Source organism: Equus przewalskii, chromosome 6 (genome assembly GCF_037783145.1).
Source record: "Equus przewalskii isolate Varuska chromosome 6, EquPr2, whole genome shotgun sequence".
NCBI lineage: Eukaryota > Metazoa > Chordata > Mammalia > Perissodactyla > Equidae > Equus > Equus przewalskii.
The window spans coordinates 58,979,005-59,006,526 of record NC_091836.1 but is presented as its reverse complement, the minus strand read 5'-3'; the positions used below and the strand labels follow the sequence as shown (position 1 = coordinate 59,006,526).

At 42.3% G+C, this 27,522-nt stretch overlaps 1 protein-coding gene and 1 long non-coding RNA gene across 4 annotated transcripts in view; one reads left to right on the top strand and one right to left on the bottom strand.

Moving 5' to 3' along the window:
- Window positions 1-27,522, top strand: part of LOC103564605 (uncharacterized) — a 58,094-nt gene that overhangs the window by 910 nt on the left and 29,662 nt on the right. For 2 of the 3 annotated variants that reach the window (XR_011541107.1, XR_548125.2), the window contains exon 2: window positions 3,135-3,297. This is a non-coding gene — a long non-coding RNA (uncharacterized lncRNA). Of the gene's footprint in view, window positions 1-3,134; window positions 3,298-3,382; window positions 4,115-27,522 lie in introns of those variants that run through there. The other variant, XR_548124.2, reaches the window with a different exon arrangement.
- Window positions 4,724-26,263, bottom strand: LOC139084037 (uncharacterized). Its single transcript, XM_070624624.1, has 5 exons — window positions 26,070-26,263; window positions 7,953-8,021; window positions 7,542-7,662; window positions 6,584-6,698; window positions 4,724-5,905 (listed from the first exon to the last, which is right to left on the bottom strand). Exons 1-5 carry the CDS (start codon window positions 26,261-26,263, stop codon window positions 5,610-5,612), a joined length of 795 nt encoding a protein of 264 aa, XP_070480725.1. The 3' UTR covers window positions 4,724-5,609.

Sequence of the window (27,522 nt, the reverse complement as noted above, 5' to 3'; positions counted from 1 at the left end):
CTCCCCCTCCCCCACCCCTCGGACGGAGTTTTGTGCCAGTGCACCCTCTTCGCTTTCCACTTGGGCCGGTGAAACCCTCAGCAGGTGGATTCCTAAACTATCTGTTGCTTGACTGTGGTCAGGCTGCTGTGCCTCTCTGAGCCTCAAATTGGCCATCTGTAAAATAAGGAAGTTTATGTCTAGCCTACACGGTTGGCCTAAGAGTTAAATGAGAATGCCAGTAAATCATTTAGCACAGCGTCTGGCACATTCTAAGTGCGGAAAAACTTGGTTATTGTCGTTGTGGGACAACCTCCTACTTTTCAGCCTGGTGCCAAAGACATCTCCTGCAGCCCAAGTCTCAGGATCTGGGTAAAGAGCTGTCTACTCTCTTCCTGAGACTTTTTGTCCAACACTTGCCACTGTTTTCCTGGGGCTTGATGACAGGGACCAAGTTTTTATGCATGTTTGTATCTTCCCATTTCAGCCAAGTTTGGCATTAGGCAGAGGCTGGATACAAGTTAGAAGGACATCTGTATCACTCACGTAGTGCTTATATTCTGTCTTGTATTTTTAGTTTTCTTATACTGGCAACTAGGCTTGGCTGAGGGCAAGAATGGAATGAACTTTTTTTGGTAATTTGGCTCTGTGCCTAGAACTGTGTTGGGCACAAAGAAGCCACATTGTCTCCAGCCATCATCATAACCTCCCAGGAAAAGAGGCTCTATTAGCCCCTTAAAGAGATGGAGAAACTGAGGTTGGAACCAGAGCGATAATTAGAAAGGAAACACCAACCAAACCAGGGCCCAAAGGAGGCCTTTCAAAGATAGAGGGCAGGGTTATTTCACCAGAAAAGTTCCCAGCTGGAAATCTACACACTCAGCAGTAGGGTTGAATCTTCTGTATCTCTGTGCTGAGTCATGCATGAGACTCTTGGCCTACAAAGATAAATAAATGATCAGATGAATGAAATCAAATGAATAGATGATCCCCACCCTCTAGGAAATCACAGGAGGAGACAAAGAATAAACAGACAACTATAACTCAGTGTGGTAAGTGCACAGAGAGAGAATTGTGGGTAAATTGAAGGTAGAGGTGGCTGAGTTTGGAGGGCTGCTCCAACGGGATGACCTGCAGGATTCTGAGCTACTCAAGAAAGCAAAATTAATGTGCAGTGGGCACTTCTAGGGCACTTGCAGGGAGGGGAGGGGGCGTGCTTTGTGCTAAAGATATGTGTCCATGGTTTATTAAACAGTGAACTCCATGAGGTCAAGGAGCAGGAGCTGTCCCTTGCACAGGACCTGGCACACAGAGGGAAGACCATTAGTGTTGGCTGAAGGAGTACTATTATCCAATCAATAACAAATAACTCATATGGAGCCCTTACTCTGTGCCAGATACTGTGTTACGTGCTTTACATGCATTATCACATTTATCTCATGCAACACCTTGAGAAAACTGATGTTCTGAAAGGTGAAGCAATTTGCCCAAGATCACACAGTAAGTGACAGAGAAGGATTCAGAGGCATGTCTGCCTGGCCCAAAAGTCTGTGCATGGTATTGCTCTCACAGAGGAAACTGCTTGACACTCAGTCTAATCCTTAGTTAAAGATGACCCTTTTGTGATCTGGAGCTCTTATTCCCAGTCCTGGCATCCCCTGCCTCAGCTTGCTTGAAGCAGCTGTCTCCTTTGAGAACACTTGAAGAAGCCCCTTGCCCGTCAGAAGCTTTTCCTGTCAACAGCTTTTCTTTCCCGGCATGGAACTCATCGCAGGTATTTTCCAAAAAAGAAAGCCAGAGGAATCACATTTCAGTCTGAATGTGGAAAGAAAACAAAGACCACAACTTAGAGCTAAGTCTGAATGGCCTGGAGCCCCTCAGCCTCCCTCTCCCAGAGTGGTTTACACAGGCACCAGTCTGCTCCTGGTGACAGGCCTGGCATGTTTGTCTTTGTTGCAGAAAACACGTCCCTGAGGCAATTCCAGGCAGAGGTCTGTCCACCCTGTAACATGCAGAGCGTTTAGGAGAGGAGTCGAAGATAGGGACACGTGAAGACGACCTTCCGTTAACCTAAAGGGCAGGCCAGGGACCCCTAGTGGCTCTGGCTCGAGTGCCTGAGCACCTTCCTCTGGCCTCTCTCTGAGAGTAAAGATCCAGGCACTTTGGAGCTGCAGCAAACATAACTTCAGCAGGCTGCTGGGCAGTTGCTGGGCTCTCCATTTGCATCTAATGAGAGGCTGGGTTCTAATTAACTCCTGTGATGTGTTAATTTTTCAACCTGACATTTTCTGCTCTAATAGATTCTTGTAATGGTTCCTAAATTAAAGGCTGCATTTGAAGACTAGTGTTTAGGTTAAAATCCACCACCTAGGGGGGTGGGGGGCCGTAAACATCCTTTCCCTCCTGAGGAAAACCTCTCATTTGCAGTTCTTTGCTAACCCAATTAAGTGCTGAAGTAGTCACCCCAGAGCCTGCTTTTTATTTCCTGCGAAACAATCCAACTAATCCATATTCAGTAGCTTCCAAGAAAAGTCTTATTCCAACCACTCATGAAGAAACCAGCTTCTTTGAATCTGGACAGAACGTTTAGAACTCACAAAGAGTTGTCTTGATAGAAAATGTAAGAAAGTGGTTCATTATCCTGTTTGGTTTTTGAGGGGAAAATTCGCTGAGACTTAAACCTCATAAAGATTGGGAATTTACGGTGGAATGATGGAAGCATCGGGAGAATCCATGCTGTATCCCATTAGCTTCTAGATAGTCTGGCTGCTCCATCTTCCCCTGCACCCAAACTAGTTATAAAATAAAAATATGGGAAATGAGTAAAGCAGAAGGGAACACTAGTCTTGCTCCAAGTTGAGGAATCAGAGGCTCCGAGAGGTTAAGTAACAGCTCCTAGGTGGCAGAGCCAAACTCCCTTCTTCTTATCCATTGCATCACCAGCCAGCAGAGAAGAATCAAGTCACCACAGAGCTCTTGCATGTCAAGGAATCAAAGCCCTGTTGTTCTTCCTACCAAGCATAAGATGGTACATAGGACATTCTTATTTGTTGGTGGTGATGGTTTAACGTACAAATGGGCAACCAAGAACCTTTGCAGAAGGCCAAAAATAATGCAAACACGCTTTGTACCTCTACAATCTCGTTTCATTTCAGTATTCATCAGTCAAGCCATTTAACAAATCTTCAGTGATGGGTTATTGTGTACTTGTCACTCCCATGGAAGGAGGTATGCGGACATATAAAAGGTGGTCCCTGCTTTCAAGGAGCTTGCGGTCGCATTGGAGGAGATTAAGACATGAGACCAAGCATGGAACAGGTAATTTATGGTTAAGTACTTTTTCTTGAGCTCCCTTACTGTATTATAAGTTTGGTTTTTTTGTTTTCTTTGGTCTCCTTCACAGCCCTCTGAAGTGAGAGGCTGTGTCTTCTCCACTGTCTTCCTGAACAGCAAAGAAAAAGACTGCCTGACCCATAGAAGGCATTCAGTAGATACTTGTTGAATAAATAAAGGAATGGTTCAGGCTATAAGTGCTCCAGTTCTTCAGAAAAAGAGAGCATCATGTGCTACGTTGTAAGAAACCACCCAAATACAACCTATCTGGTTCCAGGATGATAATCAAGTCTAGTCTATAAGCCACTTCTACAGAACAGCTTTCGGCTTTCTTCTGAACTTGGACATTTTGCTGATCATTTATCTTCTTTTTCTATTTTACTGAGCTGATTCTTAAATTTTTTAACGAAGAAAAATGTCTTGACCAAAATTGTTGTTTGATTCAGAAGCCTGTTTCTCTATTTCATGAATCAGCCCAAGACATTTCCTTATCACTGTTCACTGGCTAGTCTCACCATTCATCTCATTATTATCAGCTGAAGCCATTAGGAATTGTATCTGCCACAAGACAGGTGGTAATCAGGACTCTCAAGCTAGGGAGTTATAAGTCAGGGGATCACTTGTAAATGGTAAGTTTGTAGAAAAATTGGAATGTGAGCTTAGCTATAAGGAATGTGTGAGTTTCCAAGAGACTTGGAAAAACATGAAAAGGAAGGCATGTGTAATAATTTTCTCATAGGCAGTACTCTGATCAGTTGACAGAAGAGAAATGAACACAAATAAAAATGATGCTAAATAATAACCAAATGGTGAACTAGCCACCTTCTGTGGATTAGCGTGAACTAGACTAGACAAAGTCCTAGGTAGTGGTTTTAAAATATAGCCTCAAATTCATCAATGTTCCTCCCATTGAAAGGTAGAGTTTATGCTTCCTCTTCTTGAATCTGGGAGGACTTGTGACTTCTTCAGCCAACAGAGTATGGTATCAGTGACACTAAGTGACTTCCAAAGCTACGTCATAAAAGGTCATGCAGTTTCTCCCTTATTTGCTGGGAAATTCGCTTTGGAGCTCTGAGCAGCCTTGTAAGTCATCCAGCTACCTTGAGACTGCCGTGCAGGAGAGGCCACATGTAGGCTTTCTGGTTAATAGTCCCGGATGAGCCCGTCCTTCAGCCATCCCAGCTGAAGTGCCAGAAGTGTGAATGAAGAAGCCATTTGGGAAGTGAATTCTCTGGCCCCAGCTGTTCCTACCCCCAGCTATTTGAGTCATCCCAGCCCAGACATTGTGGGGCATAGAAGAACCATCCTTGCTGTGCCCTTTCCAAGTTCCTCACACAAAATCCACAATGGTTATTGTTTTATGCCAATCTCAGTACATTTGGGCTGCTATGACAAAATACCACAGACTGGGTGGCTTTTAAACAGAAATTTATTTCTCACAGTTCTGGATGCTAAAAAGTCCAAGATCAAGGCACCAGCAGATTAAGTGTCTGGTGAGGGCCCACATCCTGGTTCATAGATGGCCGTCTTTTTGCTGTATCCTCTCATGGCGGAAAGGACAAGGGAACTCTCTAGGGTCTCTTTTATAAGGACATTAATCCTATTCATGACGTCTCTGCCCTTATGACCTAATCAATTCCCGAAGCCCCCACCTCCAAATACAACACGTTGAAGATTAGGATATCAGCATGAATTTTAGGGGGACACAAACATTCAGTCTATTGCAATACCTATAGGTTTGGGTTGATTTGTTCTTCAGCAACATATAACCAGAAAAGAATTAAGTAACAAGCTATCAAAGGAGAGTGTGACTCAGCTAGAAAAAGAATGAATATCACCCAAAGATGGATAAAGGGAACTATAGATCCCCTCTTGGGGAGAAGGGTACCATGTTTTCAGTTGCGTGGGGACAGCTGGGTCATGTTAAGTGGAAGCATGATTTTGCTATTGTCTTTATTTAGAAGTTAAGTATGGTTGAAAGAAGTGTGTACACGGGCCAGCCTGGTGGTGTAGTGGTTAAGTTCAGGCACTCTACTTTAGCAACCCAGGGTTCGCAAGTTTGGATCCCAGGCACAGACCTACACCACTCATCAAGCCATGCTGTGGCTGCAACCCACATACAAAATAGAGGAAGATTGGCACGGATGTTAGCTCTGGGACAGTCTTCCTCAACCAAAAAGAGGAAGATTGGCAACAGATGTTAGCTCAGGGCCAATCTTCCTCACCAAAAAAAAAAGTGTGCATGAATGCCAAGTTGATAAGGAGTGGACTCTGGTAGCTCTGTACTGTCAATTTAGCTACAGTGCAACTGTGTTTCTCAGAATTCCCTTCCCTACATGGTCCCACATTGGAAATGGCCACAAGAGAAATTGGTACAAGACTGGGGAGGTAGAAGTGAAGCAATATTTTATGCTCTGAAAGCCAGTGTCAGGTACCAGGTACAGTGGCAGCTCATGCACATTGTCTATCTGCTGGCTTGCTTGTTGGCATAGGGCAGCATCCGGCCCTGCATGGTCTCCTCCTGAGCTTCTCTGATTCTTGGGCAGGTGTGTGAGTAGCTCCATGGGTAAGGGCTCTAGCTTCTGCAGGTCACCTGCATGATCAAGATGAGAGGTGGTTAGAGACACATGGAATCCAGTATGTCCTTGTGGGTTCCAATTTTCCTGTGACTTCCCAAACTTTGTGCCCAGCTTTCCTTCTTGATTGTAGGCCTGGCTGATCTATAGTGACTTCAGGCCCAACACCAGGCACAGAGGCAATGCCTTGCGTAGAGTACTTCACTGGCTTCCACAGCTTTGTAAGGTCTAACCTTTATTGTAAATTCTATATTCAACCTCTCTCATAGAGACTCTGCTTCTCTGATCAAACCCTGACTGATTGATCCCATCAAAAAAGATTCACACAATGTGAGTTCTAGCAGCTGCCCTAGAGTTCATCTGGTCCACTCTTCATTTTATGAATGGGGAAACCGAGGCCCTAAATGTGACTTGCCCAAGTGGCACATACATAGTGGTTGAATCAGTTTGCTAACCTGCTCTGAGACCTAAGTATTTGCCAGTTCTTTGATTTATGCAATCGCAACTGGCTTGTTATACCAGATCATATTATCTGTAGCAAGCACTTAATTAATCCCCTTCTGTCAGGTACTGTGCCCGGGTGTTTTACGTAGATTACCTCATTTAATCCACATGCCTTCCACAATATATCCTAAATCTGAATTAGTTCTCTCTATCTCCACCACCACCAATGTCCAGCCCTCAACAGCTCTCACCTGGACAACTGTCTCCGGACAGGCCTCTCTGCTTCCACCATCGCTCATTGACACTCTCTTCTCTACACAACAGAGGGATCTTTTCCAACCAGCTTCCACAGGCCACGTTCCGCTCCTGCTGAAAACCTGTCAGTGTTTTCCCATTGCTGCTGGAATAAAATTTCTTAGGCCTACAAAGTCCTGTAAGATCTGGCCCCATCACCCCTCAGCTTTGGTCACACTCTCTGCTTGCTCAACACACTCCAGCTGTATTGACCTTCCTTCTATTCCTGAAACATGCCCAGCTAATTCCTACTGTAGGGTCTTTGCTATCTCCTCTGCGTGGAATGTCACTCTCCTCCATCTTCCCATGGCTGCTCCTTCCTGACAAACATCTTTCCTCTGAGAGGTCTTCCTTGAGCACTCACATCTCATCCTTCCCTTTAGTCCCTCACTTCGTAGCCCTGTTTTATTTCCTTCACGGCGCTTATTGATGTCTACCACTCTCTTGGGTGTTTACTTGCTTACTTCTTAATTTTCTGTCTCTCCTAACTAGAAAGAATCTCCACAAGGACAGAGTCTTACCCGTGTTATTCACTAATAGATCCCTGGTTCCTAGCAGGTGCTCAGTAAATTTTTTTTTTGAGGAAGATTAGCCCTGAGCTAACATCGGCTGCCAATCCTCCTCTTTTTGCTGAGGAAGACTGGCCCTGAGCTAACATCCGTGCCCATCTTCCTCTACTTTATATGTGGGATGCCTACCACAGATGGCTTGCCAAGCGGTGCCATGTCCACACCCAGGATCTGGACCAGCGAACCCCGGGCCGCCGAAGTGGAACATGCAGACTTAACCGCTGCGCCACCAGGCCGGCTGCGTCAGTAAATATTTATTAAATGAACAAAGCTCTTTTGTACCTACTGTTATTCTCCCCATTTTACAGATGAGGAAACAGAGTCCCTGAGAGGTTAAGAAACTTGCCTGAGGTCCGACAGTAAATGGCAGAATTGATATTCCAACACAAGTACACCTGACTCCACATCCTGTGCTTTTGACCATTATGCATCTGACTTTAGATGGCTTCATTGCCTCCACAAGTATCCTGTGGGTGCGAAATGTATCATAAGATGCTAGAACTACGAGGAACCTTTGATAATCAGCTAGTTCTTGCCTAATTATTATGGTAAAGATAATCAGTTAACAACTATTTCCGGAGTCTTTATGATATGTACTGCTAAGGTAACCAAAATTGCTCCCCCAACCAGAGCAGACATTGAGGATCACTCATTTATCACATCCTGGGAATTTCCAAATGCCTGCATTTTTATCTGATTTTCCTTCATTAGCCCTCAATGTTTCAGTTTCAAGAATTTGACTGAATTTTAGGCCTACCTTAGTTTCTGTCCATTATTTCTTTCGCCTTCAAAAATCCATACCTGGGGTTTCATTTCTATTCTAAAACTAGAAGAAATTACACATTTTAAGAAAGCAATTTTCAGACACAGGCAAAGAAACAGTTGCAGCTGATAGCATCTGTTACACTGCCAGAGACCCGGAAGGAAACTTCCAGATCATCTTCTGTAGAACCCTACTTAACAGATAAAGAAGCTGAGATCCAGTGAGTGGAGATGACTTATCCAAGACAGGGTTCAGACTAGATATCCTTTACCCTGTCTCCAGGACTGTTTCCACCACATCACACTGTCTTCCTTCCACCTCCTTACTCGGGAAACCAGGATTGCTATGGAAACCGGGTTATGTGTAAACAGCAAACCCATTAATCAGACCTGAGGCTTCAGACTGCATATACAGAGAGCTGGGTCATGGATCGCTCTGTATAACCAGGCCCTTTCTCTTTCTCAGTGCTGCCACACATTACCACTCAAGCGCTAAGAATACCTAGACCCGCCCTGCCGACTTGCTCTGCAGAGTGGCCAGTCCCTCCTCTAGCTCAGCCATCCCATTTCTCCTTCCTCTTTGACCAACCCTTGTGTTTCAAAAAAGATGTATTGAATGAGTTTCTCATTTCTGCTTTTGTGACTGTTTAAGCCTCCCTTGAGGGGCAAGCCAAGGCATTCCTGCTGATGAAGTCTGAATTATAGCATCCCCACGAGGCCAGAGTGATGGGAGTTATGTGGCTGAGAGAACCTCAGAACTGGAATATGTTCTTAGAGACCAATGAGTCTACCTCATCACCTCATTTGCAGATAAATGTGGATACAGAGAGAAAAGGAAATGTTACTCGACTGTCCACTTTGACACTGCTAGCCAGACACAGAGCAAGGCTAGAGCCCAGGTCTTCTGACTTCATAGATCAGTTCTTACTATATCATGCTGAAGCCTTAGCATTTAGAACACAAGGGACACAATGAGCCCCCAGGAAAGGATGTTGACTGACTGACAATGCCTTCCAGCAAGGAAATCAGGAAATTCTGTTTCCTTAGAATTAAGCCCCACCATAGTAACTCTCTACAGGAAAAACAAAAGCAATAACAAGATTTCTTTATCATCCTAGGGTTTTGGGGAGAATTAAAGAGATACGTATATGAAGGTCCTTACCATTGGGCTTGGAAAATTCTGTTAGCTTCCCTTCAGCTCTTTGTCATGACATTGAGTTAAAACTTACTTGTGTTGTAGTACTTACATCCAAGAGTTCTCCATTCCTCATTCTAGAGGTAAGTTTTCTGTGCTTTTTACTAAGGGGGATGCTATGGTGAAATTCCAGGGGCATAATTCATCTTATATTCTAGAGGAATAGTGCTGCCTGGAGTTGTGCAATATGTAGCTCTTTATACTATGGTGGGGCAGTAAATAGTAACTAAAGTGCTTAACATACACTATTAAAGTTAATATGATCCTCTAAAAGGTAAGGACTATTGTTGTGTCTGTTATGGGTGACAGAAAAGATTTGGAAGGTTCAAGGCTCTTGGCCAAGTTACAGGACAGGGCAGAGTTAGGTCTGTCCACCAACAGACCTGCAAATAGAGCAAGCAAATTAGAGCCAGAGAGATCTGACTGGAAATTCTAACTTGACAGTTTATTAGCTGTGTGATGCTAACTCAAACTTTCTGAGCCTCAGTGTCCACATCTTTAAAATGGGGATAATAGAAATTATGTCAGACAGTGTTGATTGTGTAGCCAGTAGCCTTCCCCCACTCCTACTTGCCCACTCCAAACCTTCCTTCCTTTCTTATAACAACAAATCAGGCTATCAAGTGCTTCAGAGGAAGATGTGCTCTTTCCTAGTCTTAGGGCGTGGAGGTCAATCTTTCTTCTTGCAAGTGATTGGTTTAGGAATGAGCACATGATATAATTCTAGCCAATGATATAGAAGTAGAAATGGGGGGTAGGTCTGGAGGGCTCATCTTTTGGAACATTTTTCCTAACTTTTAGAAAGGATATGGCAAAAAGATCTACCTCTTCTTACTCCAGCTTTTGGATATTGTGTCAGGATGTGATGACTGGAACTGTTGCTGCCGTGTTACTATCAAAAGGGGTGTAGGCCAAATGCTGAAGATGAATGCATGGTTAATTTAATGCGTCAAACTGACTGGGTCAAAGGGTGCCCAGATATTTAGTCAAACATTATTCTGGGTGTTTCTTTGAGGATATTTTTGAATCAGTTTAACATTTAAATCAATAGACTGAGTAAAGCAGATTGCCCTCCCTAATGTGGGTGGGCTTCATCCAAGCAGTTGAAGACCTAAATAGAATAAAAAGACTGACACTCCCCTGCAAATGAGGAAATTCCTCCTGCCTTACTGCCTTTGAGCTGGGACATCAGTTTTTTTCCTGCCTTTGGGTTCGAACTGAACTATTGGCTCTTCCTGGGTCTCGAGGCTGCTAGCCTTCAGACTGGAACTACACCATCAGCTCTCCTGGGTCTCCAGCTTGCCAGCTCAACCTGCAGATCTTGGGACTAGTCAGCCCTCTATACTCAATTGGTTATAATAAATCTGTTTATATATATATATTCTCCCATGGGTTCTGTTTTTCTGAAGAACCCTGACTAATACAATGAGAAAGTAGAAAGATGGGAAGGACCTGGATACTTGCAGATATGATTGAGCTACTGAATTAATCAACTCCAGTAATCTTTATGTCTGGACTTGTGGTTAAATGAGATAATACATTTTTCTTCTTCTTTAAGCCACTTTTAGTTGGGTTTCCTATTTCTTGTACCTAAAGGCATCATAACTGACCCAGAAATCAAACCAGTAGGATTGTTGTGAAAAGTTAATGGTGATCAGTAAATATTAGATTTCTTCTCAGCATCTAAGTTACAGTGCAAGACTCTCTCTTTAATAATGATAATCTCTTAAGTGCTATAGTCTTCTGTTTGACACAGAATGCTTCCATAGGCATTCTTCTATTAGATTGTAAATTTCTTGAGGATTGAGGTTTGTTTCCAACTCTAGCTCCTAGCATGGGTGTTGAATGTTTCTTGGACTATATCTTAATGAATTTGTTCTTCATTGATGCTCACGAGGAAGTAATTACCTAGGAACCGGGCAAAATGAACTTGATACAACTCTAGATATGTACCTCATAGTGTGGTTAGTTGTTCGTTATAGGACAGCTCAGTTTGGTTCTTTGATTGTCAAGCCTTATGTTGACAGTGATGTGCTTATATATTAAATGCTATTATCTAAGGCCTGTGCTATACTGAAGACATCATTAACTTAAAAACCCATCATGTGGACATTCTCGGACTCTTAGGATTGCCAGCAAAGAATTAAGTTGCTTGGTAGAGCTGTGGTAGTCCAGGGCTTTAGGAAGAGCTATGGAAAATGCTTAATGTGATTCTGAAAAGTAAACAAGAATTTTAAGGTTAGATAGCCATCACCTAGCTGCCTTTGCCTGCTGGGAGGATATGTTCTTCTATATACCATAGACCAGAAACAAGGAACAGAGAGAGAAGGAGGATCCTTATGAGAGAGAATTTTGTATACATGTTGGGGGGATGGGGTGTGGAGTAGAAAGAGGTTATCAAGAGAAAGGAAGCCTATGCCTTTTTGTATCTTTGGGCTTCTTCCAAGAGGAAATGACTTTCTAAGGGACACTCAGCTCTTCACCATGACTCCAATGTAGACTTTGTGAATGAAGGGAATCCTTGATCAAGAAAGCCTTCTTTATGGCCAACAAGCCTCTGAGAAGTGATTAATGCTATTTCAATAGTTGTTCCCTAATTTAACCTCTAGAGATTCTAGAATCTAGAAGGTCAGGTGTATGCCTCAGGAACTTGCGTTTTCCGTCAAATACCCCAGGTGATGGTGTAGGTAATTTTTCAGACCCTACCTTGAAGATTACTAATATAGGAACATCTGAGCTAGGTGCCATATTTTGAGGAGATCCCTGCCAGCGAATTACTATGGCCTAAAATGTCTTTATTAGGCTTTATCTGTGAGGGTAGGGACATGTAGATGGGAGAAGTTGGGTCTAGAGGGTATGATGCTTAGGTATTCTCATCAGAAGGTCCTCATGGTCCCCTCTGCCCACAAGAGGGAGTTAACCCAGAATGAAGGTCACTCACAATGTCAGGGCTGCTTCTAGCCCATTTTCTGTAAGAATTAGTAAAGTTATGCCCTGTAAGTGGCCACTGCCCTTGGGGTTCATGGCTTGGTGAGAGAAGAAAGGATTGATGTTAGCCCCACTTGCCCACAGTGGGGCGCCTTTGTACACTGTACAATCTGCTCAACCATACAGGATGGCCTTGCATTGTATGAGACCCTTCCATTGGTTTTCACCACTTGAGAATCATAGTAATCTGAGGATTAATTTAAAAAACTAAAATAGCTTTCTGGGGTGTCCAATAGAGTCTTCAATAAATAGCATCCTTTTTCCCACTAGATCCAAACAAGTTGAATAAATAAATAAATAAATAAGCAAAAAATATTACCTTTATTAGTGAGAGAGGCTGGACTAATCAGTAGACACTCCAGCTCTACTTCAGAAAAATAGCTGCTCTTACTCACTGACTAATAGACACCAGGTGCTGAACTAACACTATTTTTAACCACCACCTCCCCCAACAGCTTTGGGAGGTAAATATTACGATCCCCATTTGTAGATGAGGAAACTGAGTTAGTAAGTTAGAGGAGAATTCAAACTCAGGCCTGACTAGATGCAAAGCTCCCAGCTTCTTACTTGGCACTGCCACTTCTGGAGAACCAGCTGGAACTTCTATAACCAAAACCCAATTAAATCCACCAACAATTTTTATGAGATTTCCAAAATTGTCCTCTGGCAGAGTTTTTCCTTTCCCCAAGGTTCTCCTGTGGCACCAGCCAAAAAAGCCTGGCTCCTCCAGCACATGTAGTAATGTATAGAGCCTCAAATCTTCCAATTCCAGGTTATTTTTCATTGCCCTTGCAGCATGAGGTCTAATACCAGCATGAATGTACTATTTTGAAACTAAATGCATTTCTCAAAAACTCAGGCATAGCGCCATTTCCAGGATGTATTTTATATTATCCCCAGGTCTTTGGTCCCAGTGCAGCCTGAGTGCTGCTGTCCTATGGTCTGGGCTTCACTGCATATGGAGGAGGGTTGCTTTGCGCAGCGCTGGCCACCCAAGCATGTTGGGGAAAACCACATTCATAGACCCAAAGGGCTGTTTTGCTCTTGTGGCTTTCATTGTTACAAAGATATGTTTTTCCATGGGATAGTTCTTGTCTTAGGTCAGGTTCCTCAAGAAACAGAGCCTGAGATGAGTTGTGTTCAAGGGATTTATTGAGTGTTTTCAAGAAGAAGGAGAATAAGAGAAACAAGATAGGACAGGAGAAAGGAGTGAAACAAGAATTTGGCTTCAGCTGGAGTCCAGCTTCAGCTTGATCACATGGGGAGCTCTGGAGCACAAATTGCACCATAGGGTTAGTCCCACATTAAGGTTAGGAGGGCTGGCCTTTTCTAATCCCACAAGAGTTAGTCATTGGCCACTGGCTGTGGAGGCCATGTATATGTACATGTGTGCACGTAGCCCCCTGGTCAAGGTGTGTCCCATTTGCTGAAGGTGGCTCCCTCTGAGCCAAGGGCAGTTCTCCAGAAAAGGGGGTAGCTGTGAGTTGTGCTGGCCAACTCTCCCAGCAGCTCAGGGAAACTGCCTCCGTGCACTGTGGCTGTAAAAGGGATCTGGGCAGGGCACCAACACCAGTTCTGAATCACAAAACACAAAAGTCATTTGAATCTGAGTATTGGTTCATTAATCTTAGAGTTCCCAGAGATTATGCCTCATTATATATTCCTTTCTACACATTTAATTGGTGAGTAAACCAAGGCTAAAATCACTTGGCAAAATAGTCCTATGATTCCAAGTAGCTGTGACTAAAGATAATGTTCAAGCAACAGTCACCCTATTTCAACACTCTGCCAGCCTACTGAAATACATAACTTTGCCTGCTACAGCGTAAATTCCACTTTATATTCATTCTCATGACCAACAATACTTCATATAGTTTAGCCTCATAGTGTGACCAATAGGTGGCACCAGAAACACCCATACTTATTCCAGTAATTTATGCATTATGTATGTGTTTGCTTAAATTTCAATTCCTCTCTACTTAGGTTTTTCATGTTAAAAAGGCACTCATTGCATTAAATCCAAACTGAAATTTGGTAACTTAGTTTCCCATTTGGCTGTTTGACCTCTTTCTTGTAGGGTTATGTGAGTGTGAAAAAAATAGGGTGATAGGGCCAGTGAATTCAGAAAGAAAACATCTATTCATTAGCAAAAGGAAGGAAAAAAGACTAGAGTCCTGCATCCTTTTCCTTCAAGGTCTCTTGAGTGTATAAATGCTGAAGATTATTAGGAAATATTTGAATAACAGGATAAAAAAGTCAAGGATACTGCCTCCAAAACATGAACTTTATTCCCCACTGAAAACAGACTTGGATGGCAACCAAGTTGTTCAAGGATTGCCCTGGCCAATATCTGACCACAGGGTTCCACTCCGGGAAAGGCCTCTGAGTCCAACGTTCACCGTTTTTAAGTTTGTTTCTTTTGAAGTTTGTACTTTATTGTTGGTGAGGGGAAGTAAAGGGGGGAAGGGTGCTACATCTTCCAATTTTTTTCTCTCTGACAATCCAGCCTTGCTCTCTTTTCCTACATCAGGCTATTCCAAGGAGCAGAATAGCTTAGAGGGAAAAGTACTGAACTGAGAATTAAGCCACAACACACAATACAGTGAACTGAGAATTAGGCCACTTTCATTATTTGATTCTTTAACTATGTTAAAAATGGGGATACTGAGTCTCAGAAAGATCATTTAGGTCTAGCCAGGACCTCAATGCAGTTCCTCTGACCCCAGGGCCAAGTTAAATCTGGATATGCCATGAGCTCATCATGCAAATTTGGACAATCCATTTCACCTTACTGAGCTTCAGTTTCATCAGTGACATAAGAGGCTGGACTGCATGGCCCCAACGCACCTTCCAGCTAGAAATCTCCAGATTCTGAACAGTACGTGTAGAGTGCAGTGTCTTGTGTACTGATTGGGACTGGAGGTGTGGTTTGGCACCATAGTCAGTAGGAAGGGAGGGTAAAGCTCACTTTGATAGTGTTCCAAAGTGGAAGGTGACACGGCTATTATACAATGCGTTAAAACAGTCTGGTTCTTGTATTTTGCGGGAAAAGTAAATACCAGGTCCTGATTAGTCTTTCCTATACCTGTTGTCAGCTTATTATACTGTAAACATTGTGCCTCCGGGAGCTTTCCTTTCCAGATGAAGTGATGCCAGGGTTTGGAATCCCTCTTTTCATGGCATGCTCTTCTGCCATGCGTGCCGCAAATTATTTTCACTGCCCTTCTCTGAACCTTTACTATTTTTGCTCTGCATTTTTGACAACAAGACTGATTAAAGGGAGATTTTTAAAAAAATTTTTTTACTCAAAAGATAGAAGCAAGAGGACTCTTCCAGGATTCATATGGATTCCTTGCTCATATATATCTCCATAATGTGAATGGGAAAAGTCAGGAAAGAGGAAGAAGAAACTAACCTTAATTGAGTGCCTACAATGTGTCAGGCTCTCTGCTCAGTCCATTTGATATCTTCTCTCTCTTCATCCTCTCGGATGGGAGGATATTTTTGTGTCCAGGCACTTGAGTTGGACAGACCTGGCTTCTCATCAAGGCTCTGGCATTGCTTCACCATGCAACTCTACTTAACACCAAATGAAAAAACTAAGGTCCTAAGAAGTTGAGTAAGAGATTTTCAAGCTTGTATTGATCTGACACTGTTATGGACATCTGTTTCTTTTCCCCAGCTCCCCTCTTTACCCAGGAAACCATCCTACCCGCCATTGTTTTTCTAGAACAGACCCTATAGCAGTCAAAGAGTAAACTCTGGAGCGAGAGAGCCTGGTTCAAATCACAGCTCTACCTCTTATTAGCTAGGTAAATTTGGACAGATTCCTTAACCTTTCTGTGCCTTAGCTTCTTTAGCGATCAGATGGGGATGATAAAAGTTCTTGCAAAGGGGCCAGCCTGGTGGTGCAGCGGTTAAGTGCACACGTTCCACTTCGGTGGCCTGGGGTTCACTGGTTCGGATCCCAGGTGCAGACATGGCACTGCTTGGCAAAAGCCATGCTGTGGTAGGCGTCCCACGTATAAAGTAGAGGAAGACGGGCATGGATGTTAGCTCAAGGCCAGTCTTCCTCAGCAAAAAGAGGATTGGCAGCAGTTAGCTCAGAGCTAATCGTCCTCAAAAAAAAAAAGTTCTTGCAAAAATTAAATAAGCTAATACAAATGAAGTGCTTACAGCAGTGCCTGACATTGTAAGTGCTTGACAAGTATAAAGTATTGTTATTCTGCTTATTCTACCTGTCTCCCAGCTAGTGGAGTGGGCACATGACTCATATTTGGCCAATCAGAGCGTCCTATCTTCTTGTTTACCGTGATTGGTCCAGGGCAGCATCAGCAGAATTTTTCTGTAAAGAGCAGATAGCAATATTTTAGGCTTTATGGGCAATATGGTCTCTGTCACCACTACTCAATTCTACTGTTGTAGTGGAAAACAGACATAGACAATACGTAGATGAATGGGTGTGGTGTGTCTATTAAAACTGAAATATATGGACAATGAAATTTGAATTTCATATAATTTTCAAGTGTTACAAAATATTGTCCTTCTTTTGTTTTTTTTCCAATCATTTAAACGTGGCAAAACCATTCTTAGCTTGCAAACCATCCAAAAGCAGGAGGCAGGCTGGATTTGGCCTGTGGGTCATAGTTTGTTAACTCCTGGGCTAAAGGATGGGCATGTGACCTATAAAGGGCCGAAGTCCTGCCATGCGATTTAATTCCTGGATACTGGGAGACAGTGTGCGTGGCTCTAACTTTTGGATCATGATTCCCATGGCTATCTTCCTTCCCACGTGGAGAGATGCTGTCTGTGGCAGGAGAGAACGAGGCCAACAGCAAAAAGAAGCAGAGCCAGCTAAGAGACAGAGAAAGAGAAACAGAGCCCTCAAAACTTCATTTGAGCCTCTAGATCTAGCCATGCCTATTAGTTCCATGAGCCAATGAATTCCTTTTTTGTTTGTTTTCTAATCTAGTTTGAGTCAGGTTTGGGTCACCTACAATGAGAGAGTTCTGATGGAGACTCATGGGCTTGTTTTTCTCACACTATGCAATACCACCTCACAAAATTATTAAGAAAAAGGGAAAATTAGCATGTAATGTGTACTGACCATGTGCCAGGCAGTTTGGTAAATGCTTTCCCATATGACCTTTCATTTACTTCTTATAGCAACCCTCTGAGGTTGGCATTGTGTTCCTCATTTTGCCAAGAGCACAGACGCATTTGATGTCTTTAGATTGCTTGCTCAGATCCAGTGTTTGATGGCAGAATGGAGCAGCTTGAAGGGATTTTTAAGGGGGTGGAGGAAGGGACCACTCAGGTCCCTTTTCTCTCCCACTTCACTCCCCAAGAAAGAATGATGGAAGAGTAAACTTTGTCAGGGCATGCTTAATCCCTTTTCTGGGAAAGAGAGCATGTACTGATCAGGAATCTCCACTGTTCCCTCTGGCCATTCTGGGCAGTGGGGAGTGGCAGTCCTGGAGTTCTTGCCCAGCTGCCCGGCAGAGAGTGGATGAGCAGCTGAGGCACATTGATGAACAGCCTGGGTTAATCCAGGCTGCAGTTTGCAACTCCCTGTAGAACCGATCCAGCATTTCCTTCAGAAGTATCACTTCACAGCAGCTGGCTGGCTTGACTTTGCCAACTGCTTGACCTCTGCCTGCACAGCAAGCTTCAGCAGGTAGAATTTGGCCAGCCTGAGGGGGAGACACACCCTGAACTCCTTAGGACAAAACAGAAAGGCTTGCACAAACAGGATTTGCATGATACAGGATGAGCAAGGAGCCAAGAAAAATAATCTTCCACATCCATTAATCCTCACCTTGATACATCAGCTCTTTGACTTTGGGATTGAAGACAGAGATCTACCATATTAATAGCTACTGTTTATCGGGCAACTATGTATTTCATTCCATTTCTTAAAAATAGCTGCCATTGTTTATCAAACAGTCACTGTGTGCCAGGCACTTTACTTACATTATTCTTAATCATCTCAACAACCTTTCAAAAGAGACATTAGATATTACCTAATATTATTTGGACAAGGTAACTGAGGTGACTAGAGGTTAAGAAATGACGAATACTAGGAGGGGAGGGGAATTTGCACCTGGTCTGTCTCTATTTCCACCTAACTGTCGTAGGGGTGAGGGATTAAAGGAGAAGAGAGGGGCAATACTTTTCCAGTTTCCAGTAGTTGGTCAGGACAGGTCAAGCCACCAGAAAAAGAAATGGAGCTTGAGGCTTGAATCCTTCCTCAGCCTCTGGGACTCTTTGAAGGCAGAGATTTTTGTTATTTTGTGTTTACCTGAATGTACCCTCAGCACCTAACTCATACTTGGCTCCAAGCAGGCACACAAAGAATGTTTGTTGAATGAATGAGTGAGTGAGTCCAAGTGTCTGCTTTCTGTAAAACAGGAAATGGCTGAGGGGACACTGACTTGATGAGATCCTTTCTTTGTTTTTGTTGCTTTCCGGAACCCTTAAAAGTTGTGTGAGGGCCAGCCCGATGGCCTAGTGGTTGAGTTCATGTGCTCCACTTCGGCAGCCCAGGGTTCACGGGTCCAGATCCTGGGCACAGACCTACACTCTGCTCATCAAGCCATGCTGTGGTGGCATCCCACATACAAAATAGAGGGAGATTGTCAGAGATGTTAGCTCAGGGACAGTCTTCCTCAAGCAAAAAGAGGAAGATTGGCAATGGGTGTTAGCTCAGAGCCAATCTTCCTCCCCACCTACCCCAAAAAAGTCTTGTGAACTCTTAGGGGCCTCTACACTACCATTGAGTCAGTGGAGTAGAAGTTTACCCAATTTCACAGGTTGTTTTATAGGCAGTGATTTACCTAATGACACCATAGTGGCCTAAAAGAATTAATGCATCTTTCAAGAACACCTCCTACTAGATTTCTGGGGATTAGCTTGAAGGAGGGAAAGACTCTGATTCACAAACTTTCTTTAGGCCTTGTTTTTTGCTGAACCTTAACCAGGCAGTGATCAAGTACGGGGTGTTGAAAAAGTTAAGCAGAGACCTTTAGGAGGCAAGTCTTTCAAATGGTGAAGGAGGACAAAGGAGACGAAAATTGCCGGAAAAGGTAAAAAACTGGAGCTTTGGCTGTTTGTTGCCTAGCAGGCAGACCCTGAACCCAGTTCCCTTTTGCTTGCTCTTTGGGGCAAGGCTGAGTTAGCAAGCTATAAATTCCACTAGTCTAAGTGGGAGGAATGTGAAGATGAATGTAGGGAAGTGTTCATTCCAGAGGAAAGGTCATGATAGTGGGCCAGCTGGAGATGGAAGACAGAACATATCCCAAGTGTGAGCCAACGGAGATTTGAAATTAGAATCTGGGCTCAACCTGCATCTAGGTTTTAAGAACTCTGGTAAGTGGATAGGGCTGTCAAGTAGTTGGAGGCGATTTTCTAGAGACCTGAAGTGACACAGCCTTGACTTGCCAAGGTAAATTGTTATTAGCATGTTTGTATGATCATTTGAGTCAATGTATCTTCTTGGCAAGGAGAAGCATTTGTGCATGGAAGAGGTGACCAGGAAGGGAAGGGTCAAAGAAGAGGAGAGCCCTTCAAAGGTGAGCAGGAGAAGGTCAGCTGATGCCCAGAGAAGCCCATCTGGCTTTACCATCAAAGGCAGCTTGATGGAGACGGGTTGTCTAAACAACTTGCCAAATTTCCGGTGGGTTGTGGATGACGCCCTCTCATAGAACTCGTGGCCTGGGATCCAGGCCTGGAGCTTACTTTGGAACTTGCTGTGGAGGATCATTTTTATTGGGAAGTGTGGTTTGGAATGTAAAACTGTTGGGACTCTGTCTATCTTTGAAGATCAATGTTTGCTGGCACAAACTAAAGCTCCCTGGGTTCTTGGATATTTAAACTGCCTCTTTCCTCACTGCGATTAGACTAGGTATAAACAATGACTATGTGGGAACTAAGATTTCAAGGATGATGACCCTCTTAAGGTTTGCTTTCAGTGGAAGGATTTAAAACTATATTCTCTTTACATGACCTCACCCGGTCACAGGGTGGGTGGGTAGCAGAAAAGCATTAATGGCCAGAAAGTGGGGAATCCGGGCTGACTCTACCATTAATGTGTGAGGATGAGCAAGTCATTTATCCTCTTGCATCTCATTTTCCTTACCTTTAACATGGAGATAATAGGATCATCTTTTCTTCCCACAGACATTCTTGTCAAAATGAAATAAGACAATAAGTGACCAAGTGCTTTTTTAGGTATGAAAATTGATTCAACAGCATTACATGAAAAAGCCTTGAGAGTCTGGGTTTAAATGCCAATTCTATGATATACCACCCATATAATCTTGGACATGCTTCTTAACTTGTCAGTGCCTCAGTTTCCTGATCTCTAAATACCTCTCTCAAAAAGTCGATATGGGGGCCGACCTGGTGGCGCAGCGGTTAAGTTCACACGTTCTGCTTCGGAGGCCCAGGGTTCACCTGTTTGGATCCCAGGTACAGACCTACACACTGCTTGTCAAGCCATGCTGTGGCAGGCATCCCCCATATGAAGTAGAGGAAGATGGGCATGGATGTTAGCTCAGGGCCAGTCTTCCTCAGCAAAAAGAGAAGTATTGGTGGCAGATGTTAGCTCAGGGCTAATCTTCCTCAAAGAAAAAAAAAATTTTAAAGTTGTGAAGATTGAGTAATGTACATAAAGCACCTCGCTTATAGATGGGGCTTACTTAATAAGTTGTACTGGTTGTGATTATGATTCTTACCCAGCAAGAAATACATGTTAAATTCTTAGACTAGTACTTAACCTGGTATATCATTAAATGTTGATTATTATTTTTATTATCATTAATGTTTCTACCAGATATGAGAAAATATTTAGAGGCAGAGTTTCTCTTGTCTTGTCTTGTCTAGAGAATGGCTGAGGAAAGCAGAAGTAAATGCAATATATGCAAAGCAACCTGGGCTTTATTGGACTTAGATGTCTTCCCACCACCTACGGAAATCCTGTTTGACAGGAATTTTCATTTTATTCAAATAGGAACAATGAAGGGACTAAAACCACTAACAATATTTAATACATAGGCAAAACCCAAACTGAGGACAGGCCTTGGACGTGATTTCTCAGCAATAACTTAGGAGCAACCACAGCCCCACAAGAGTAATGTTCTGCCAGAAGCCTCAAAACCAGGGTGGTGTCTTTCCACCAACTCACCACAAGAGATTGTACCAGAACAGTTGAATAGAAGGAGCCCACATTTTAAAAATTACAGGACAAAAAAATGCAAGTCTAAAATACTCATAGGAAGAATATATAATAACTTCATAACATCCATAACTGCTAAGAGAGAAGTAGCTACACACTAGGATGCTTTATCAAGTAAAAACTTATGATAGGGTAACAAAATTGGTTAAGCTTGCTAGAAAGCTAATAAAACACCTAAATATTTATTTTTCTAGCCCGAGGGCCTAATGGTTACATCTAAATTTTTCTTCTGCCCATTACATCTTTTTGGAGGCAGTTCTATTTTTGTGTTTAATGAGTTTCTGAAAATTTATATGAAAAGTTTAATCTATAAAAATCAAGCAATAGCCTTACAGGTTATGTGAGGAATTTTTATCCCCCAAAGCTAAAAATTTATAAAGTCCCTAGTATATGCTATAAATGTTTTAATCTTGGATTAAAAATAGAAACCTGAGTTTTACGCAATATATGTGATTATTAAAAATGTTCAAAACACAAATTAAACATTAACAATAGACAATAAAATTTCTTATCTAAAGTCATTTCTGACCTCAAATTCTGCTCTTAGCCTATTTGAAATGACATTTTGTAGACATAAGATATTGATTTAGTGTTAGGAAGGAAAACTTTCTGATGGTAATTTGTCGCTGGCTTGGGAGGGTATCTTGCAGAGGAACGTGAAGACTAATAAGTGGATTACGATGCTGTCAGTTTTCCACCAGATTTTTATCTGAGATCAGGATGGTGGAATGATCATACAAGTCCATCCTGCTTCTCTCACCCTCCAAAACCCTCAAAATAACATACATGATAATAAAGAGGAGTTAGGGATGACATATTTAGCAAAAAAATAAGAAAAAAGATACAGGATACCCAGTTAAATTTGGATTTCAGGTAAACAACGGATAGTTTTTTAGTATATGTATGTCCCAAATGCAGTATTTTGGACTCCTTGTATTCTACCTGGAAACTATAAAAGGAACCAATTCACAACACTGTGTCATCAGTGGATCATAATTATGAAGAATTTTTGGATTGCATCAGATCGGATTTGGCTTACCATTCCACTTCTAGGTATTTACCCAATAGAAGTGAAAAGATATGTCCACAGAAACACCCATACAAGAATGTTCACAGCAGCTTTATTTGTAATACTTAAAAATCTGGAAACAACCATATGCTCGTCAGCAGTGTTATGGATAAACAATTTGCATTTCTAACAAGTTCCCAGGTGTTGCTGATGCTGCTGCTTCAGGCACTATACTTAGAGAACCATCATTCTAGAGAAATCTATAAAAAATAGATTGGATTGGAAAGATAAAAGATTGAAAGAAACTCCCAGCTCAGGGTCAGAGTGACTACAAGTCAAGAGCAGTAGGGGGCCCTGAGATAATTAATTATCTGGATAATTAATTAAAATTATCCGGATAATTAATTATAGACCTTCATCCAGAACAGCAAAGCCAGTCATGTCCCTGACCCCCCCCATCACCACCACCATTGAGTAGTCAGCTGTAGCAGCAGCCTTAGACCCTGAGCTCAAACCCCAAGAGAACATCCTCCCAAATAATGTGAACTTCCTACTGGGGAGGGATACTGATGTGTGGGAGTAGGGGGCTGAGAGAGATCAATCGAAACTTCCAGAATGGACTCAGAAAGAATAAAAAACATAAGTCATCTTTGCTTAGGTGAAAAGAAGTCCTCCACTGCCAAAGTATAGTCCTTCTTGCCTGGCAACGAGGGGAAGAGATGGGAGTAAAGATAGTAAGGGGTCTTCAGCCTGCCTGTCTGCCCCAGGCCCCAGACTCAAGTCCCTAAAGTGGAGTCTCTTGGTCAAGGCCCTACCCACTTACGTGAAAATCACATCCACCCTTTCTTTTAGGGGAGACAAGCCCGAGCAGCTGCAGAGGGAGCCCACACTAGGTACCTAAAATCATAAAAATGTGAACAGACAACTAGGGATTACCAGGCATCTGAGGAACACTAGACATCAAGACTAAGAAGGAGCAAGAACACTCTGACCAGAGGAAGCCGGGCTAACACAGGGAGCAGAGGAGAACCCGAAAGAAATACTCATTTGGGTAATGAGGTGATATTTGAAAGGCTATTGCATGCATAAAACAAAAATAGGAACAATCGTAATCTGACTGCCGAAGAAATGTAATAGAAACTAAACATGGCTGAGGACTGTGTCTCTTACTGTTTCTCTCTTATTTTCTTTGTAAATAATAATGGCAAGATGCAGATGCAATAAAATATGCCCCGAAACTGCGAAATAGAAAAAGATGTGACCCTGCCAAAGCAGAGCTGTGGGTTGGCAGGTGGTGCAGCCAGGGGATACCTCAAATTGCTCATTAAAGTGCAAGTGTAGGAAATTCCAGATTTGGTGTGGGAAAGGCATTTTAGGGGTGGCATTGTAATGTGTGGAAATCAGGTTGCATAAAAGTTGAATATGTGAATGCTAAGAACCATGTGTGTCCACATTCCACTTGGCTTTCCCCAGAGCTTAGTAATACAAATCTTTCGGCTTAAACTTGAGGTCACTGTAACAGTAACTCATATCTATATATCACTTCACCACTTAATAGTTTACAAAACACTTGCAGCTAATATCCCTGTTCGACCCTCGAGAGAACAGAGGCAGCCAGCAATTTGTATCTATAACCTTCCAGAAAATATAGAGACTGGTCAGAAAGGCAATTTGCAGATTGTTTTTCAAAGGATGTTCTGCAGAATGTTGATCCCAGAGGACAGTGGTTCTCCAAGCTTAGTGTGAAGCAGAACTGCCTGGATGGCTTGTTAAAAAAAAAAACAGATTGCTGCCTCTTCGTCCTCCCCCCCAATCCCCTGCCCTTATTTCTGTTCCCGGTAGGTCTGGAATTTGCATTTCTAACAAATTCCTATGTAATGCTGCTGCTGCTGCTCATCATGGTCCACACTTTGAGAACCACTGCCATAAGATGTTCTCTGAAGAAAGAGTTCCACGAGTGAACTGAGAGGAATTTGCTATGTAATAGAAATACAAAATAGCTTCCACTCTGTAAAGGAAAAAGTAGGAAAAACGAGAATAGTTATACTAGAATAATAGAATTGTGAATATTTTTTACTTTAAATGTCTTTTCAATGCCATGAGTGTTTTATCTTTTAAACCGAAATGGAGGGGGAGGATATAGTGTACTGGAAAATAACTAAAATAAAAGATTATCTACAAAGCTTAATGAAAAATTCTTAATGGTATGTGAAGATGTTTATGATGTGCAATATGATCTTAACCATAGATCTTAAAATAGATCTATCTTCTTTCTATGTTCGAGAGAGAGGCTAGAAGGAACTGCCCCAGAATTTTTACAGTGGTTATCTTTGGATTTTGAGCTTATGCATAATTTTTAGTTTCTTCTTCGTACTTTCTACAGTATGTACATATTATTTACATAGTCAGAAAAATAAATCTCTAATTTTTTTAAAAGTTGCTTAGAGTCTGTAGTAATCTCAATTAAAAAAAATTCCCATTTTTTTTAAAGGCCACCTTTAAAATTCTACCTCTTTTATTTAAGCAGTCTCTCTGATAGAATTACACATTTCTTGTAACATAATTCACACAAAAGGCAATTTGGGGCTATTTACTAGTGCAAAAAAGGGATTATACCATTAAATCAACTAGGATCAAATTACCGCATTTCATTGCATATAGGCTGTAATTAAGGCAAGTCTAAACCAGACTGATCTTTTCTCTTTTTTTTTCTTGTTTCCCATAATAATCTAATTTCATCTCCTTGCCTACTACTTTAATTATTTTACCCAACAATGTTGGAAAATTGCCCCAATTACAGGCCAACCTCTGATATTCACACATAACAATGAATGTCTTGTTAATCTTAGAAAAAGAAGGATAAACTTGTGCATATTATAAGATGCTGATTGCAACAACCACGTGCTAGAAGAGTGGGGTCCCATGGTACGACTTTATACTGTACAAGTTTTGGTGAGGGAAAATATTCCCCTTAGAGAGAGAATGAATCAATAATTCAAACATTTGTTAAATTTTAAAAACATTTCGCAGATAGATTCAATAGATTTCAGGGGAGGGAGCATAGGTGGCTGAAACCAGACTAGGGCTGTTTAAAATGACCTCAAATGCTTCTTATTTCTATAATATGTTCATGAAAATACCCCTTGAAAAATTCAGTTAATGCATTTTTTGTATGCTTTCTGAGTGCCCAATTCTATGAGATCTACAAAAAGTTTCCTGCTGTAAAAGAGCTTCTCTCTAAATTGGTAGAGATAAAATTTACACGTTATGAAACAATAAGACACAAACGAAGGACAGATCAAATGGGTGACTCAGTCAAGTTAGGCCATTAAACAGGGGAGGGAACTGTATCCCTGTCATCCACAAGCCTCTTTAAATGCTACTGTGACGCATCAGTTCAGGGTATTCCACAGTATAGCAATTCCTAAAGGATTTTAAAATCTCCCAAATTAAAGTGAATTCTTGCTCTGGGAAATCTTCAGTAAGCAGGCATTTCTTTTTTCCTTATTTCTCCTACTGCTTCCAGCCTTCACTACATTTGCTATTCCACTAAAGCTAGAGAGGGAAATAGACCCAGGGGAGCATTTCCTTTCAGGGAAATATGACAGCTAGGATGCTGTGGGCTGCAAGTAAGAGAAGAGCCCACTCAAGCAGACGTAAATGAAAAGGAAATCTCATATCTCACCAGATAAGGAGCACAGAGTGAGGGTGGATTTCAGGTGTATCAGGATTAGAGGCTCCCATCAAGGCACCAGGGGTCTTTATCTGCACCTGTCCATCTCCATTCTCAGGCTGGTAGCAAAATGCTTGCTGCAGTTCCAGGAGGCACTCCCAAACATGGACATAGTCCAGAGAAGGGATGGACAAACTGTGACCCATGGGCCAAATCCAGACTACCACCTGATTTTGTAAATAAAGCTTTACTGGGACACACCCATATGAGATGTGTCCTTTACATATTGTCTGTGGCTGCTTTCACTTTGTAACAGAAGAATTGGGTACTTGGAAACAGAATTTGAAAAGTTCTCACAAAGTTAGGCCAGACTAAGAGACTGCTTGCTCTACGTTCACATTATCCATTCCTATCTCTAATGATCCATCCGTCTATCCAGCCAACCACTGATCCATACCTTCACAAACATTTATTGGATACTGTCTATCTCTGCCTAGGTACTTTAAGCTCACACGCACACACACACACACAGCTATTTTAAGAGAGAGAGATCCCAGACACCTGCTTCTCAGAAACTTCTTTCTGAACTGCTTGACTCTGCACAATTCTAAACCCTTGTTCCCTGTTGTTCCCAATCCACGGGTTAATTATTCCCTGACCTCTCCTCCTCCTTTAGGTTTTGAGTGTCTTCTTCTTGAGGCTCTCTTCCACTCTGAGTTTGATTCTTTAAGAAGCTGAGATTGTGAGAGTCCAAGGCAGGGGGAAGAGAGGAAGGGAAAATAGAGTAGCATCTACTGAGGGTCTCCTGTGAGCCATGAATTGTGCAAGGCGCCCTACATGCTTCCTATCTTCCCATCTGAATTCAGCTGCAGGCAGGCATGAGGAACCTTGGCAAGCAGCCGAGGAAGGGAATGCAGAAGGACACTTTCATTAATAGTTAATAGGGAGAGCTTGGTTCTCCAATTCGTTTGACAATTACCTGGAATCTTTTCATACTCAGACTCCTGCTATTCTTTCTAGTTCTTCCCCTTCCTAATCTTTCTGAGGACTTGGAAACTTAAAATTTAGTATGAAACTAAAGATGACCCCCCAAAATATTCCATTCTAGGTGACTTATTCTTAAAAGGAGCTTGTGCAAAATGTTAACAGTACTGATCACAAAATGAATGATATCAATTTTCTGTGAAATGTAATGTGAAAAGAACCATTATTTATTGAGCATCTACTATGCGATTTGTATATTAGTCTCATCTCATATTCACAATAAGCCTGTGATATAGCCGTTGTGGTCTAGTGGTTAAGGTTTGGCGCTCTCACCACTACAGCCCGGGTGCGTTTCCCGGTCAGGGAACCACCCCACCCATCTGTCGATTGTCATTCTCTGGTGGCTGTGTGTTACTGTGGTGTTGAAAGCTATGTCACTAGTATTTTGAATACCAGTAGGGTCACCCATGGTGGACAGGTT

Excerpts from the sequence above, each read along its gene's own strand:
- LOC139084037 (XM_070624624.1), bottom strand. The coding sequence starts at position 26,263 with ATGGGTCACAGTTTGTCCATCCCTTCTCTGGACTATGTCCATGTTTGG. Across the intron at positions 7,663-7,952 it reads AATAATGGACAGAAACTAAG|GATACTTGTGGAGGCAATGA; the intron begins GTAGGCCTAAAA and ends TCGCACCCACAG. Across the intron at positions 6,699-7,541 it reads CATTTACTGTCGGACCTCAG|GAGCGGAACGTGGCCTGTGG; the intron begins GCAAGTTTCTTA and ends GGTTTTCAGCAG.